Genomic DNA, 17,391 nt, shown 5'->3' with positions numbered 1-17,391 from the left:
TTGTTGAGCTGGGATGCAGAGATGAGGGCACGCTGGATGACATTGGGTGGCACTGCTATGGAGAGCTACTGAGCCAGGTGACGGATAGAGCTGACATGAGGTCAGAGAAATCCCCGCGATCTCTCCATTTCCACCTTAGAGCATGGGTCGCATCCACTGAGCTCCTGCCGGAGCAATTTTTTTCTTACACCCCCAGGAGAGGCTCATCTTTTGAAGCTCCTGTTCTTTAACAGATCAGCTATGTACAGATGCGACGGGCTGCGGCTGTCTGATGCCCTTGTGGATCTTAAACTGTGGAGAATAGGTGTTGGGTAAGTTGGTTCCTTTTTGGTATTCCTGCAAACTTCTATAAACTGTCCGCTAAGTTTTTCCTTGCTGCCTCCCTATTAGATGGAAATTTATATGGAGACCATGCGATGTGAGGACTAAAATCCAATGACTATTCCTACAGTTCTTGTAAGATGACTCAACTATCTTAAAAAAAAAAAAAAAAAAAGCACACTAAACTTGTTTATATGTTTTATACCTTGTTCTAAATTGTTATATAGTATGTATAGAAGCACAGTTCACTAATATCTGTTCATTGACATTTTTTGATACCATGACGTTTGAGAAAATCTATGTTATTATATGTTTCTTACACTAATTGCCTGAAATACTTTAACATTATACTTTAAGTGTACAATTAGCTTAAAAATTTGTGTGTCCCAATGAGAATTTATTTATGAGTTTACGTTTTCAAATATGTGTTTCAGTCTACTAGTTTAACTTGTGGTTCACCAGTTAATATACCTAGCTCTTATAATGTATACAGTTTAAGGTTTTCCTTACTTATTAAGTATTTTTATATCATTATTGAACCTTCCTTCATTGTCATGTGTTGCAGTCCTGCAGACAGGCGAGGTGGCACGGCTTTTATATATATATCTGTTAGGTACGCCAGATAGTCCTAGGTTTACTCCAGTTAAGTTGTCAGTTAGCTATACGTACTGTATTACCTATCAACACTTATATTATATAGAGGCCCATACTTTCCCACTCTGAATATACCTTTAAGCCTTTCTCTTAAGCAGACCTAGTAATTACCAAGAGGGGAAATTATATTCTAGGTGAGGTTATTAGCTTACTGTCAAATGTGGTCTATACAACATTTCATTTAGCTTTTCCTTATAACATATGTCACAGGTTCAGATCTGGATTGTGAGAATAGTTGATACGTGAGAATAGTTGATGCGTGGCAATAGACTGACTTAATACTATAAATATACCCACGCCTTATATTTCCAATTCACTATAGAGCATCTCAATAAGAACAGGGATCTCTGTTGGAAAATTAGAGTGCTAATTACTGTTTCTATATAAGTTATGCCATAGATACAAACTATTTATATATTTTTTGCAACATAGTGGTCACTGGTACCCTCATCCTCCATTACTCTCCTTGACATAATCGATATCGATAGTATTATTTCCAAGTTTGTATATCTCTTATATTCTCGATCCAAATGTGATCTACAACGGGTCTGCGAAATAATGTCATGGATATAACCCCTTTCCCCATTCTTTGTTGGTTATATGTATTATATACACTAATTGTATGTGCACTAACTATGATTAATATGTTTCCTTCATGCTCAAAAGGCCCAAAACGGGACCTTATATTAATGTAACCACCTGTTATTTCTCATAATTGGTGTGGCGGAGGCCCAACAGTGGCCCCACTTATGTTATGGAGGGGGTAAACTGAGGATCTGCACTCTATATTTTGTCATTCTATTTTACAGGTACTTTTTAGATAGTTGGCTACGTTATTGTATTTCATTTTATTTTACATATATGTACCTATCTGCTCATATGACATTCCATTGCTATGGCACCTGCTGCCTGTCTATTATTGTTATCTCATGATGGAATTCCTGTATGTATACTTTTAATCCTCAATAAAAATATTTAAAAAAACAAAAATAAATAATAAAAAAAAATCTTTAAATATATGCGTGCCACAATTATTGGCACCCTTTTAGTAGGTACTTTGCACTACTTCCCTTTGGCAAGATAACAGCTCTGAGTCTTCTCCTATAATGCCTAAGGTTGGAAAATACATGGCAAGGGATCTGAGACCATTCCTCAGATCCTTTAAAATTTGAAGGTCAATGCTGGTGGACTCTGATCTTCAGTTCACTGCACAAGTTTTCTATGGGGTTCAAGTCAGGGGACTTGGATGGCCGTGGCAGGACCTTGAATTTGTGGTCAGTAAACCATTTTTGTGTTTATTTTGATGTATGTTTTGGATCATTGTCCTCCTGGAAGATCCAATCACGGCCCATTTTAAGCTTTCTGGCAGAGGCAGTCAGGTGTTTATTTAATATCTGTTGATATTTGAAAGATCTATGATCCCATGTATCCAGGTCCTCTGGCAGAAAAACAGCACCAAAACATTAAAGAGCCACCACCATATTTAACCATGGGCATGGGGTACTTTTCCATATGGCTACCTATCTGTGCTACATTTGAAGTTCCATTAGTGACTGGCAAACTGAAGATGCTTGATTTTGTTTTTGGATGAGAGTAGAGGCTTTTGGAGACTTTCAGACCCCAAGATGCAACGAACTTCTGCATTTCTCCAGCTGTGATCATTGGAGATCCCCAAGGCAGAACAGTGTGCAGTATACGATCTCGTCACGGAAACTGTAGTGTGTCTGCAGAAAGACCGGCCGTGACAGAAAAAAAAAAAAATTGCCTGCACTTTTAATTTCTACCTGCAGGTGTCACTGTTCCATTCTATCACAGTGTAAATATTTACTATGTTCCTCTCTTTTATTTCCCACCACTTCCTGAACTCCCGTGCGGTACAGGGTAACAGCACATTGCAGAAAAGGTAAGTCAGGGCTTAACAAATGTATTCTAGCAGTAAAGGAGCCAACTAAAATACTTAGCAGACAGATTTAGTTTTTTAAATAAATATATGTTAATAGAAGTAAATGTGTGTGTTTTTAATGTGTGTGTTTTTAGTGTGTGTGTGTGTGTGTGTGTTTTTAATGTATGTATGTATGTACGTACGTACGCATGTGTGTGTGTATATGTGTGTGTGTATGTATGTATGTGTGTGTGTGTGTGTGTGTATATATATATAATATATATATATGTGTGTGTGTGTATGTATGTATATGTGTATATATATATATATATATATATATATATATATATATATATATATATATATATATATATAATCTCATATACATCAGCAGTATAAGCATGGAGCAGCAGCCCCTCCAAAATAAGCATATAGACCCCAGCAGTACAGTAGAGCAGATTCCCAGGCAGACTGACACTGTGGGAACGCACAGCAGACATCAGCGAAGCTGTACATGAACCTGTCCTCATGCACACAGAGTAAGGGCAGAGAACGCAACACTGGCTCCTCAGACACTGCAGAAAATGTTTCACTAAAATTTTTTTTTTAGATATTTTGGCTACTCAAACCATCCTCTTCACAGTGTGTTGAGACAATATAGACACACGTCCTCTTTCAGGTTGATTCATAACATTTCCTGTTGACTAGAACTTTGCCCTGATGGTGTAAATGGGCATTTTCATGCTTTTGCTATTTTCTTATAGCCACTTCCCATTTTGTGAAGCTCAACAACCTTTTGCCACACATCACAGCTATATTCCTTGGTCTTACTAATTGTGATAAATGACTAAGGGAATTTGGCCTATGTGTTACCTCATATTTATACCCCTGTGAAACAGGAAGTCATTGTTGAACAATTTCCTGTTCCTAGTCACCCAGGTGTAATAAAAAAAATATCAAAGGGAATATTCGTCAAATATATTTTTCTCAAATGAATTCATAGGGGTGCCAATAATTGTGCCACAAATATATTTAAAAAATGGTTTTTTTGTATAAACCTGTGTTTTTGCAATTGCTTGATATCCATGAGGGCAGAGTAGTTTTGTTTATTTTTTGAACAAAAGGTTATACAATAAAGACAATTTTTCACAGCCTTCTTTGCTCATATTTACCAAGGGTGCCAGTATTAGTGGAGGTCATTGTAGCTGCTTAGCATATTTTAAGGGGAACCTTTCCTTTCTGTAATATATTGATTTGAGGAGATTAAACATTAAAGGGACATAATATTCATATGCTAAATCACTGGAAACTGATGCAGCATAACTGTAAAAAGCTGACAGGAAAATATCACCTGAGCATCTATGTAAAAAGGAAGATATTTTATCTTGCAATCTCCTCAGCTCAGCAGAGTAAGTTCTGTGTAAAAAGTTATACTCAGCTGCAGCCCAGCTGCAGGTAAAAAAAATAATAAAAAAAAATGAAGAAATGAACAGCAGCCAATCGACTTTAGCAGTGCTGAGGTCATGAACTCTTTTACTGTGATCTCATGAGATTGACTTAACTCTCATGAGATTTCCTAGTAAACTTCCTTAAACTGAATAGGGAAATAAGATGATTGTGCATGTAAGCTCACTCCCTTAGCTGTCCCGGGACAGACATACTGATTTGGTGCTTAGAAGTCCTTTACAATGGGATGTGGTTACTGAGGAACTTTTGAGGTAAAATATCTTTCTTTTTTACATAGAGATCTTCCGGTGATATTTTCTAGTCAGCTTTTTACAGCTATGCTGCATCACTTTTAAGTGTTTCAACAATTTGGGTATCATGGCCCTTTTAATTATGTTTAATAATATGTGAACTGTGTTTTGTTACACTATATCTGAGTCTGATTGTGCGACTATGTCTTGTACAACTGGTGGTTTGATTGTTAAAAGTACATCATCAACCACTTTAATACGCTTACAGGGTCATTAAAGTGACCCTAAACAACCTTCTCTTTACAAGATTTTTCTAAATGAACATATTATGTACATTAACACCTTGATTGCTGCAATTATTTGTTAAAAGCCAAACTCCACCCATCACTTGGATGAGTCACTTGTGACAAGCAGCTGCCATTTTGATAGCAAAATCTCCATTGTTTTCCTGTATGTTTTCTAATATCTCTGTTTAAGCCAGTTAGGGAGAGATATGTGACAGGTTTAAACTTGTGAAGCTTTCCATGTGCACTTGAGATTGTCATAATTGAAAATGTTTGAAGGTGAATATAACGAAAATATATTTCAAAGTGGTTTTACACCACAAAATACAATCTAAGTTAAACGGGACATGAAACCCAAAGTTTTTCTTTCATGATTCAGATAGAGAATACAATTTTAAACAATCTTTCCAATTTACTTCTATTAATTAATTTGCTTCCTTCTCTTTGTATCCTTTGCTAAAAAGTTTATCTAGGAAAGCTCAGGAGCAGCAAAGAACCTAGTTTCTAGCTGCTGATTGGTCGCTGCATATATATACCGATTGTCATTGGCTCACCCATGTGTTTAGTCAGCAACCAGTAGTGCATTGCTGCTTATTCAACAAAACATACCAAGAGAACGAAGAAAAATTGATAATAGGAGTAAATTAGAAAGTTGCTTAAAATTCTGAATCCTGAAAGAAAAAAATGTGGGTTTCATATTCCTTTTAACTGTTCCTTTAAACTATTGTTGAAGGGTAATTATAGATAAGAATACAGCTGATGAGTATACATACATGAGTATGCTCCAGGCACAGGCTGTATCTTCAGTTTAAACAGAACAGTGTATTTTAGAGCAGTATACCTTTTGGTTTCACTTTTTTTGAAGATGTTAAAGGGACATGGAACCCACTTGTTCTTTCAAGATTTAAATAGAGCATACAATTTTAAACAAATTTCCATTTCCCTCTATTACCAACTTTGCTTCATTCTATTGGTATCCTTTGTTGAAAGAACAGCAATGTACTACTAGAAGCTAGCTCAACACATCAGGCGAGCAATTGACAAGATGCATAGATGTGCAGCCACCAATCTTCAGCTAGCTCCAAGTAATGCTTTGCTGCCCCTGAGATGATGGCTATGACTTTTCAACAAAGGTTACCAAGAGAACTAAGTAGTAGTAGTTAAAGTGAATGTAAACTTTCATAAATTAGTGCCCGGTTTTTAAAAATACTATTAAAAACAGGGGCACTTTCATTGATGAAAGTTTACATTGCACCGTATTTTTACAAATACTTACCTTTTACTTCTTCAAAGCCAGATCGGCATCCCCCGCCTGCAGGTCCTCTGTAAATACGTCACCAATGATGAAACCGGCTTCCTCCAATGACGGCTTCCTCCCCAGAGCGTGAGGCCCTGCCGTGATTGGAGGAAGCCGGTTACATAAGCTTACATTCCTGTTTGTGTGTGTGTGTGTTTGAAATAAAGATAGCAAGAGAACGAAGAAAATTGATAATAGGAGTAAATAAGAACGTTGCTTAAAATTGCATGTTCTATCTGAGTCTAGTATCCCTTTTAAATAGAAGTCCATAACCTTAAAGCAGCTGCCTTTTATTCTATCTTATTATTCTACAATCGTGTAGCTTTTTTGTAAAACATAAAATGGACTAATTGATTTTAAGTGTTTCCTTGAACAAATAAATGTCCATTTTATTCTCTTTATGCTGAGACTCATTTTTCCTTGGGTTAATTAAATACATTTGTTAGTTGCATATAATTTTGAATGCAATTATAATGAATTTGAGCACAAATTGGAGGTGTGGTTACCATATAGAATCCCAAAGCTATTTTAATGTCATATACCATCAAAATATGCATGTGATTATGCCCAAATCTGGAACAGTCATCGCTTCCCAAAAAAATGAGCATAATGAGTCATCAGACTGCACCTCATGTAGAATTTGTGTATTTATTCTCCTTCCCTCAACTTGTGGGAGTTAATAGTATTGCTTTATTGACAGGATAGCTTTCAGTTTTTTAACGTGAGAATACCCTGATTTGTTCATCATTTGACACTCCTGGTTTGTTGGAGCTTGATGTATGTTCCTTCACATCTACAGGAAAACATTTTAATCGCTTAACCAGTAAGATGAACCTATAAACTAAACAAACCAACGGAGCCTGTTGCTTCCTTTTGCCTCAGGTTGTAGCCACACCCATCTAGAGATTTTCTTTTTTAAACTTTTCTGCAGTTCTCGCGTCAAAGTGAAATTAATTCATTCTTTAAACATTCTTCACACATTTTGGAGTATAAACCCTTCTTTACAGAACCAGAGGTCACTACTTTGCAGGTAAGTTGGTTTTTGTATGATCATCAGGGTTTTTTCTGCTGAATAGACATTCTAGTAGAGTTCAGATGTCTTGTATCGTCACCAATAACAAGCTCAGGCTAGCTTCAGCACGTTTATACAAATGGGAGTGATGCTTTTGTTAGGCGTGTTGAAGCTCTCTCTAGATGTACAAATTCTGCCTTGTTTAAAAGTTTTTAGCATTTCTCCTTACCATAATCTTTTTACAGAATTCACTGGATGTGTGGAATTAAAACACAACTTTTCTGCATGCTGAATTTATTTAACACAATGGTAGGGTCCTCAATAAGTGTATGTCTTAGTACTCATGCTGGCTTCTAATTTTGAAATAGGTTTTTTCAACCCTTGTTCTATCCTTCTCGAAATGTCTGAGTAGTCAAAGTCTGTGAAAAGGCAGTGCATTATTTTTTCTATTTGTTTATTTTGCACTGATTTTTTTAGTTTTTGTGTGCATGTGTATCGTAGACAAATTGATGTTTTGCGACCCTTGTTTTATGTCTTGTAAGGCTCTGCTCTTTAGTTTACCCATTTAAGCGCCATTTTAATTAAAAATAAACAACTTGTTAAAGCATGTAATTGTCACTATTGACCCCACAAATCTGTGTTTAAAGGGACACTGTACCCAAATTTTTTCTTTTGTAATTCAGAAAGAGCATGCAATTTTAACCAACTTTCTAATTTACTCCTATTATCAATTTTTCTTCATTCTCTTGCTATCATTATTTGAAAAATGAGGCATCTAAGCTTTTTTTTGGTTTCAGTACTCTGGACAGCACTTTTTTATTGGTGGATGAATTTATCCACCAATCAGCAACGACAACCCAGGTTGTTCACCAAAAATGGGCCGGCATCTAAACTTACATTCTTGCATTTCAAATAAAGATAACAAGAGAATGAAGAAAATTTGATAATAGGAGTAAATTAGAAAGTTGCGTAAAATTTCATGCTCAATCTGAATCACGAAAGATTTTTTTTGGGTACAGTGTCCCTTTAACCCTCCCAAATGGCTTAAACACATAGTTAAAGTACTGATTGGGAACTGCTGGTCCCGAGTGGAAAAACCATCTGATTCATACAGCAGCACTAGTTACACAGCTGGTTCACCCGACCTAGTGCTGCTGATTGGATCAGCGGCAGTTTCCGCATGGATCCTGCAGTTCTCAGTGGCTCCCAAGTAGTATTTTACCCCAGCAAATGGGTTAAACATAGCATGGCAGGGTTTATAATGAGAACACTATATGCTTTAAGGAATGTAGCAATTTCTAGTGTTATACTAGTGATCTGCCTTGCTAAGGAGAGGATATTAAAGGGACAATAAAGTAAAAATTAAACTTTTATGATTCGGACAGAGCATATATTTAAAATAAAAAAACTTCAAATGTATTTATATTATCTTATTTCCCATGTTATCTTGATTTCTTTTGTTTATTTGCATTCCTATGTAGGTTCAGGTGCAACAATGCACTACTGGGAGCTAGCTTCTGATTGGTGGCTGCACATATATGCTTCTTGTCATTGGCTCATCTGTGTTCAGTTCACAGTAGTGTATTGCTGCTCCTTTTAAAGTGGTTTCAAGAGAGAGAAGCAAATTTGATTATAGAAGTAAATTGGATAGTTGCTTAAAATCGCATGCTCTATCTGAATGATGAAAGAAAAGAACAATTTTGGGTTTCATGTCCATTTAACTCCTTAAGCCATATGGACATAGTGGTATTTTTGCTCAGTGTACCCTGTTGACATAGTAGCTACATCCTACCTTCTGCCTCATGCTGTGGTCCCAGCTGTCAGCTCTCACAGATAAGACCGCAGCCAGCGGCAAAAGCTATCTGCTTCATATTGTAAGGGAGCGCTGATCATGTTCCCTTTACCATTTGAAGGCAGATTGTTACAGACAGTGATGCGGTCTGTAACGATCTCCGCTAGTGCCGGTGGGAGGTGGGTGGACGGCCCAGCGGCAAAGGGAGGAAGGAGTGGGAGTGACCCTATACCACTGAAAAAAAAAATCAAGGGAGAGGAAGGGGTGAGGGACCTCTACACTATATTATAAATATTTTAAACGCAAAACAAACCCCCCCCCCCCCCCTACAAACTAGGTACAGACGTCAGCTGCCAGTATCTAAGATGGTGGAATCTAGTGAGGGGGGAGGGTTAGAGAGATGGTTTGGAGGGATCAGGGAGGGTAAAGGCTGTGACACACTGCAAGCGGAGCGGTGCGCAGCGTGTAGATGCGGCTGTGCGCGCTCAGTGTGTCCTGCCTTTTCATCTCTGAGCACTCTGCTGCGTTTGCGTCTCAGAGATGAAATAATTGAACTTCAGAAGTGAGCAACGTGGTGCAAAGCTCACGCCGCATCGCTTGCAGTGTGTCACAGCCGTTAGAGGGTGATCCCTACACTGCAGAAAATAAATCGTAAAAAAAAGATAAGGCTTAAAACGTTAAGTTACCAATGGGGGATGAGGGAGGGCCAAGAGCTGTTTGAGATGGATCAGGCAGGTGTGTTATGATTGCACAAGTGGTATGTAAATAATTTCAGTGGGAAACTTAACACTTTTTTTTTAAACATGACTGCTTTTGGCGGCGAATTGGTGGCGAATTGGTGGCATGAAATATACCAAAATGCGCCTATATAATAAAAAAAAAATAATAATCTGTTTTGATAGGTAAACCAAAAAACCAAGGCTCTGTTTAATTAGAGTGACAGCATTAAAGGTTAAAAATTCTCTGGTCTTTTGGCCAAGTTTCTCTGAAATTCCCGGTCCTTAAGGGGTTAACACAGAAGATAATATTCAAGAGGTTTGTTAATATGTGATTTTGTTTTGGTCAGTTCCTTGGTGGATACAGCATCATTCTAACCGCTTGTGCTGATTGCAATTAGCGCAGAAACTGAAGTGAATGTTGTCTGATGCAGTATATAAATAAATGGGACATATTTCATGAAATAAGTGTTTGCATATCAATTCTGCCTTACTTATAATACTCTGCTAAATCATGATCTGTGTATGAAGCTCATTATTAATACATATTATGTCTTCATACTTTTCTTACATATTAAGTGATTTAAAGGAACTAAGGACTTAAAGGGACACTGAACCCAAATGTTTTCTTTTGTGATTCAGATAGAGCATGACATTTTAAGCAACTTTCTAATTTACTCCTATTATCAAATTTTCTTCATTCTCTTGGCATCTTTATTTGAAATGCAAGACTAAGTTTAGATGCCGGCCCATTTTTGGTGAGCAATCTGGGTTGTCCTTTCCAATTGGTGGATAAATTCATCCACCAATAAAAAAATGCTATCCAGAGCAGTGATTTTTAACCTTTTTTTTGCCGTGGCACACTTTTTTACATTAAAAAATCCTGTGGCACACCACCATCCCAAAATTTAAAAAAAATCACACATTGTAGCCTAATACAGCATATATATACACATACATACAAACACACACATACTGTATGTATTGTGCTGTTATGCCATGCCTCCTACAAACTACCCCTGCACTGGGAGTAAAAAAAAAGCAAAGTTTAAAAAATATGTCACACTGTTGTCAGTCTGCCGTGGCACACCTGAGGATCTCTCACGGCACACTAGTGTGCCACGGCACACTGGTTGAAAAACACTGATCCAGAGTTGTGAACCAAAAAGAAGCTTAGATGCCTTCTTTTTCAAATAAAGATAGCAGCATATAGTGCTGCAGACACATGCACATTACTGAACTTACCTTCCTAATTTTCAACAAAGGATAACAAGATAACAAGAAAACAAAGAAAAAATTGATAATAGGAGTAAATTAGAAAGTTGCTTATAATGTCATGCTCTATCTGAATCACAAAAGAAAAAAAATGGGTTCAGTGTCCCCTTAAAAGGACATAAAACCCCACATTTTTCTTTCATGATTCAGATAGAACATACTATTTTAAACAACTTTCCAATGTAATTCTATTGTCAATTTTGTCTTTGTTTTCTTGTTATCCTTTGTTGAAAATTAGGAAGGTAAGTTCAGTAATGTACACGTCTTCAGCACTATATGGCAGCAGTTTTGCAGCAATGTTATACATTAACAAGCGCTCTAGATGGCAGCACGATTTCCTGTCATGTAGTGCTTTAGACATGTGCACGCTACCTATCTGGATATCTCTTCAACAAAGAATAACATGAGAACAAAGCAAGCTTTATAATAGAAGTAAATTGAAAAGTTTTTTTTTAAATAAAAGTTGCAGGTACCACATGTTGAGTAATGTTGCCAAAAAAACATTGATCAAACTTTTCCAACAATTCACTAATTTTGAGTTTTTGTTGCAGGAGCTAGCTAGCCTGCACTGTTCTGGTTTCACTTTGTTATGCCTGGAGTGCTTTGTTATACTGGGTTTGGTTTATGTTGGGTTTTCTTTATTCGTATTCACACAGATCACGCAGCCGGGATGAACTTGATGAACGGCGAGGGTGTTCATGAACAGCATGCTGATGGCGAGATTAAGCAGAATGGACATGACATGGGAGACCAAACAGAGGATGCCAATGAGCAGGAGGTCATTGTTATTCAAGACACTGGTTTCACAGTGAAGATACAGGCCCCTGGGATTGATGCATTTACTATTCAGGTAAAGCACGGGGTTCTTGTGTGAGGGGGTTTGTGGGAAGTTTTTTGGAATAAAATAGTTTTTTATACAAGGATTTAAAGCATTGTTATGTTATTTGTTTTCATCCTCTATATATTTAGACAGATCAGACATTTAATTTACCCATTATATATATATATATATAAATATATAATTTTATTATTTATTTTCATGTGACAACACTGAAGAAATGACACTTTACTACAATGTAAAGTAGTGAGTGTACAGCCTGTATAACAGTGTAAATTTGCTGTTCCCTCAAAATAACTCAACACACAGCCATTAATGTCTAAACCGTTGGCAACAAAAGTGAGTACACCCCTAAGTGGAAATGTCCAAATTGGTCCCAAAGTGTCAATATTTTGTGTGGCCACCATTATTTTCCAGCGCTGCCTTAACCCTCTTGGGCATGGAGTTCACCAGAGCTTCACAGGTTGCCACTGGAGTCTTCTTCCACTCCTCCATGACGACTTCACGGAGGTGGTTGATGTTAGAGACCTTGTGCTCCCCCACCTTTTGTTTGAGGATGCCCCACAGATGCTCAATAGGGTTTAGGTCTGGAGACATGTTTGACCAGTCCATCACCTTTACTCTCAGCTTCAGGCAGTGGTCGTCTTGGAGGTGTGTTTGGGGTCGTTATCATGTTGGAATACTGCCCTGCAGCCCAGTCTCCGAAGGGAGGGGATCATGCTCTTCTTCAATATGTCACAGTACATGTTGACATTCATGGTTCCCTCAATGAACTGTAGCTCCCCAGTGCCGGCAGCACTCATGCAGGCCCAGACCATGACACTCCCACCATGTTTGACTGTAGGCAAGACACACTTGTCTTTGTACTCCTCACCTGGTTGTCGCCACACACGCTTGACACCACCTGAACCAAAATTTTTTATCTTGGTCTCGTCGCACCACAGGACATGGTTCCAGTAATCCATGTCCTTAGTCTTGTCTTGTCTTCAGCAAACTGTTTGCGGGTTTTCTTGTGCATCATCTTTAGAAGAGGCTTCCTTCTGGGACGACAGCCATGCAGACCAATTTGATGCATTGTGCGGCGTATGGTCTGAGCACTGACAGGCTGACCCCACCCCTTCAACCTCTTTAGCAATGCTGGCAGCACTCATACATCTATTTGCCAAAGGTAACCTCTGTATATGACGCTGAGCATGTGCACCCAACTTCTTTGGTCGACCATGCCGAGGCCTGTTCTGAGTGGAACCTGTCCTGTGAAACCGCTGTATGGTCTTGCCCACCGTGCTGCAGCTCCGTTTCATGGTCTTGGAAATCTTCTTATAGCCTAGGCCATCTTTATGTAGAGCAACAATTCTTTTTTTAAGATCCCAGAGAGTTCTTTGCCATGAGGTGCCATGTTAAACTTCCAGTGACCAGTATGAGAGTGTGTGAGAGGGATAACACCAAATTTAACACACCTGCTCCCCATTCACACCTGAGACCTTGTAACTCTAACGAGTCACATGACACCGGGGAGGTAAAATGGCTAATTGGGCCCAATTTGGACATTTCCACTCAGAGGTGTACTCACTTTTGTTGCCAACGGTTTAGACATTAATGGCTATGTGTTGTTATTTTGAGGGGACAGCAAATTTACACTGTAATACAGGCTGTATACTCCCTACTTTACATTGTAGCAAAGGGTCAGATAATTTGTGGGTTGTTTTACACATTTTTTTCATTCCTTTTTCAGGTCTCACCCCAGGAGATGGTGCAGGAAATTCACCAGGTTCTCATGGACAGAGAGGACACCTGTCACAGGACCTGCTTTTCACTACAGTTGGACGGGAATGTGTTGGATAACTTTGCTGAGCTGAAGACCATTGAAGGATTTCAGGAAGGCTCTGTGTTAAAAGTTGTTGAAGGTGTGTGGGTTACGCCTGCTAGAGAGTAAATATTTCAGAAAATGTGGATGAGTATTTGAAATGGCTGTTGTCTATTTTTGCTATAACTAAAATATTTAATACTAACTTGAATCTTTGTTTTCATTATCTTACCTAGAACCATACACTGTGCGGGAGGCCAGAATACATGTTCGTCATATACGAGACCTCCTGAAAAGTCTGGACCCATCCGATGCTTTTAATGGTGTGGACTGCAACTCTCTATCTTTCTTGAGTATCTTCACTGAGGGTGACCTTGGAGGTAAGCCAACTCAAACATATGTTGTTGGCAACTGTTGGAAGAGATTTTATTTCATGAATGGAATTGTATGTTGCATGCAGACTGTATGATTTATCACTGTGTATATTATGTGACTAAAACCTTGATTGGCGGCGATGACAAACAGTTTGTTTTGAAGTTTTAAAATGAATTGGGTAGATTTTAAATAAAGAAAACTTAAAGGGACAGTCTACACCAAAATTCTTCTTATTTAAAAAGATAGATAATCCCTTTATTACCCTTTATTGCCCATTCCCCGTTTTTGCATAACCAACACAGTTATATTAATATACGTTTTACCTCTGTGATTACCTTGTATATAAGCCTCTGCAGACAGCCTCCTTATCTAAGTGGTTTTGACAGACATGCAGTGTAGTCAATCAGTGAAGACTCCTAAATAACTTCACGGGAGTGAGCACAATGTTATCTATATTACACACATGAACTAACACTGTCTAACTGTGAAAAACTTTCAAAATGCTCTGAGCTAAGAGGCGGTTTTCAACGGTTTAGAAATCAGTTTGAGCCTAGCTAGGTTTAGCTTTTCAAAAATACCACCAAGGGAACAAAGCACATTTGATGATAAAAGTAAATTGGAAAGTTGTTTAAAATTGCATGCTCTATCTGCATCATGAAAGTTTAGTTTTGACTTTACTGTCCCTTTAACAGAATTATTTTAAAAATCTTTGACTGGTCAGGTCCCTGTATCTTTTTATAGGAATGGCACTCTGAGTGCTACTTTTTATTTAGAAGTGGCTATGCAGGGGTTTGGGGATGGATAAGCTAAATATTAAATTGTTCTGCAAATTTGAAACAGTTTATTTATGAATCTTACTCTACAGGTTCACTCTTTATTTTTTTTCTCAGGAATATATGTTGAAATGTTTTTACATTATTTTTGGTGTTATGAGCATTCATCCTAATTTATTACAGAACAGGACAATAAGAAATAGATAAATCTACTTCTTCACTATCTTCCTGCAGTATCAGCTCTCTCTTCCCTCCTTGTTTATGTTGATGACACTGTGGACCCTCCTTGTTTATTTTGTAAGCTGCAATGAGACATTTAGAGGACTGAAATTTCAGGGATACAAAGGAATATTTATATTTTTATTTTTGAGGTCATTGAAATAGTTAATGAATGACAGCAAAGCATCATTGTAACATTCATTCCTTATTTTGTTTGTTTTGCTTCTCTTTTCTCTGTAAAAAATGGACTTGAATCATGCTACGCTCCCTAGAGTGAATAGGATTTGAATTTAACTGAAGTATGTTGCAAATTGCTTGGACCATCTACATAGTACACAGGGATTGTTTGTTTAGATCAGTGCAAAAATGTATATAGCAAAAATCGGTCAAGGGAGATTATTATTTATTATTATTATACTTAATTTATAAAGCGCCAACATTTTCCACAGCGCTGTCCATGAGTACAATTCATTTAAATAAAACAATGATATAAAACTTGTAAGAGACAAGACAAAATTTTACAAACACATACATAAAAACACCACCTAATCTAATGCTAAACTACCAATAGCCCTTATAAGGGCTTTTTGCAGGGCATTGCCCTAAGTTAAACAGCTCTTTTGCAGTTACAAAATTGTAAGTATCCCCTAACAGTAAAACCCACCACCCACCAAACCCCCTCAAAATAAATAAACCTAACACTAAAAAACCTAAACTACCCATTGCCCGGAAAAGGGCATTTGTATGGGCATTGCCCTTAAAATGGCATATAGCTCTTTTGCTGCCCTTCAAAGGGCATTTAGCTCTTTTAAGAATTGCCCATCCCTAATCTAAATAAAAGAAACCCCCCCAAAAATTAAAGAAAAACCTAAGTCTAACCCCCAGGTTGGTACTCACGGTTCCTGAAGTCCGGCAGGGAAGGTCCTGTTCCAGGTGGTGAAGTCTTCCAAGTGGCGACCTCTTCTTTCTTCCAGGAACAAGCCGGCGCGGAGCGGAGGGCGGAGCTGAAGACCGATGACCGCGGAGCTGAAGACCGGCGGCCGCAAAGCCATGGAGCGTTGAGGATCCTCTTCGTACCATCTCTGCCGTACACTGAATAGTGAATTCAAAGTACGCGATTAAAGATGGCGTCCCTTGAATTCCTATTGGCTGATTTGATTCTTTAAATTCAAATCAGCCAAAAGGATGAGAGTTACTGAAATCCTATTGGCCAATTTGAACAGCCAATAGGATTTCAGTAGCTCTCATCCTATTGGCTGAGTTGAATTTGAAGAATCAAATCAGCCAATAGTAATTCAAGGGACGCCATCTTTAATCGCGTACCTTGAATTCACTATTCAGTGTACAGTGGCGATCGGAAGAAGAGGATCCTCCATGCTCCATGGCTCTGTGGTCTCGGTCTCAGATCTTTAGTTCAGGTTTAATTTTTGGGGGTTAGACTTCCTTTTTTTTTTTTTTTAGATTAGGGTTATGGGCACTTCTTAAAAGAGCTGAATGCCCTGTTAAGGGCAATGCCCATACAAATGCCCTTTTCAGGGCAATGGGTAGTTTAGGTTTTTTAGTGTTAGGTTTATTTATTTTGCGGGGTTTGGTGGGTTTTACTGTTAGGGGGGACTTTTAAGGGCTATTGGTAGTTTAGCATTAGATTAGGGGGTGTTTTTATTTCTTTCATGTAATTAGCAAGAGTCCATTAGATAGTGACGTATGGGGTATACATTCCTACCAGGAGGGGCAAAGTTTCCCAAACCTCAAAATGCCTTTACATACACCCCTCACCACACCCACAATTCAGTTTTACAAACTTTGCCTCCCATGGAGGTGGTGAAGTAAGTTTGTGCTAGATTCTATGTTGATATGCGCTTCGCAGCAGGCTGGAGCCCGGTTTTCCTCTCAGAGTGCAGTGAATGTCAGAGGGATGTGAAGAGAGTATTGCCTATTTGAAGTCAATGGTCTCCTTCTACGGGATCTAATTCATAGGTTCTCTGTTATCGGTCGTAGAGATTTATCTCTTACCTCCCTTTTCAGATCGACGATATACTCTTATATACCATTACCTCTACTGATTCTCGTTTCAGTACTGGTTTGGCTGTCTACTATATGTAGATGAGTGTCTTAGGGTAAATAAGTCTTATTTTTTATGACACTCTAAGCTATGGTTGGGCACTTTATATGTAAAGTTCTAAATATATGTGTTTAAACTTATATTTCTCCAACATAGGTGTGTCCGGTCCACGGCGTCATCCTTACTTGTGGGATATTCTCTTCCCCAACAGGAAATGGCAAAGAGCCCAGCAAAGCTGGTCACATGATCCCTCCTAGGCTCCGCCTACCCCAGTCATTCTCTTTGCCGTTGTACAGGCAACATCTCCACGGAGATGGCTTAGAGTTTTTTAGTGTTTAACTGTAGTTTTTATTATTCAATCAAGAGTTTGTTATTTTAAAATAGTGCTGG

General features: G+C 38.2%; 1 protein-coding gene across 4 annotated transcripts in view; it reads left to right on the top strand.

Annotated features, from left to right (window-relative positions):
• CLUH (clustered mitochondria homolog) overlaps positions 1-17,391 on the top strand; it is a 251,373-nt gene that overhangs the window by 37,044 nt on the left and 196,938 nt on the right. For 3 of the 4 annotated variants that reach the window (XM_053706279.1, XM_053706281.1, XM_053706277.1), the window contains exons 2-4: positions 11,587-11,780; positions 13,501-13,672; positions 13,809-13,952. In XM_053706279.1, the coding sequence (XP_053562254.1) occupies positions 11,587-11,780; positions 13,501-13,672; positions 13,809-13,952 (510 nt within the window). Of the gene's footprint in view, positions 1-6,921; positions 7,166-11,586; positions 11,781-13,500; positions 13,673-13,808; positions 13,953-17,391 lie in introns of those variants that run through there. The other variant, XM_053706280.1, reaches the window with a different exon arrangement.

The sequence above is a fragment of the Bombina bombina genome, chromosome 3 (genome assembly GCF_027579735.1).
Source record: "Bombina bombina isolate aBomBom1 chromosome 3, aBomBom1.pri, whole genome shotgun sequence".
Lineage (NCBI taxonomy): Eukaryota > Metazoa > Chordata > Amphibia > Anura > Bombinatoridae > Bombina > Bombina bombina.
Note: the sequence above shows the minus strand (reverse complement) of the source record. Positions and strands in the feature narration are given on the sequence as shown.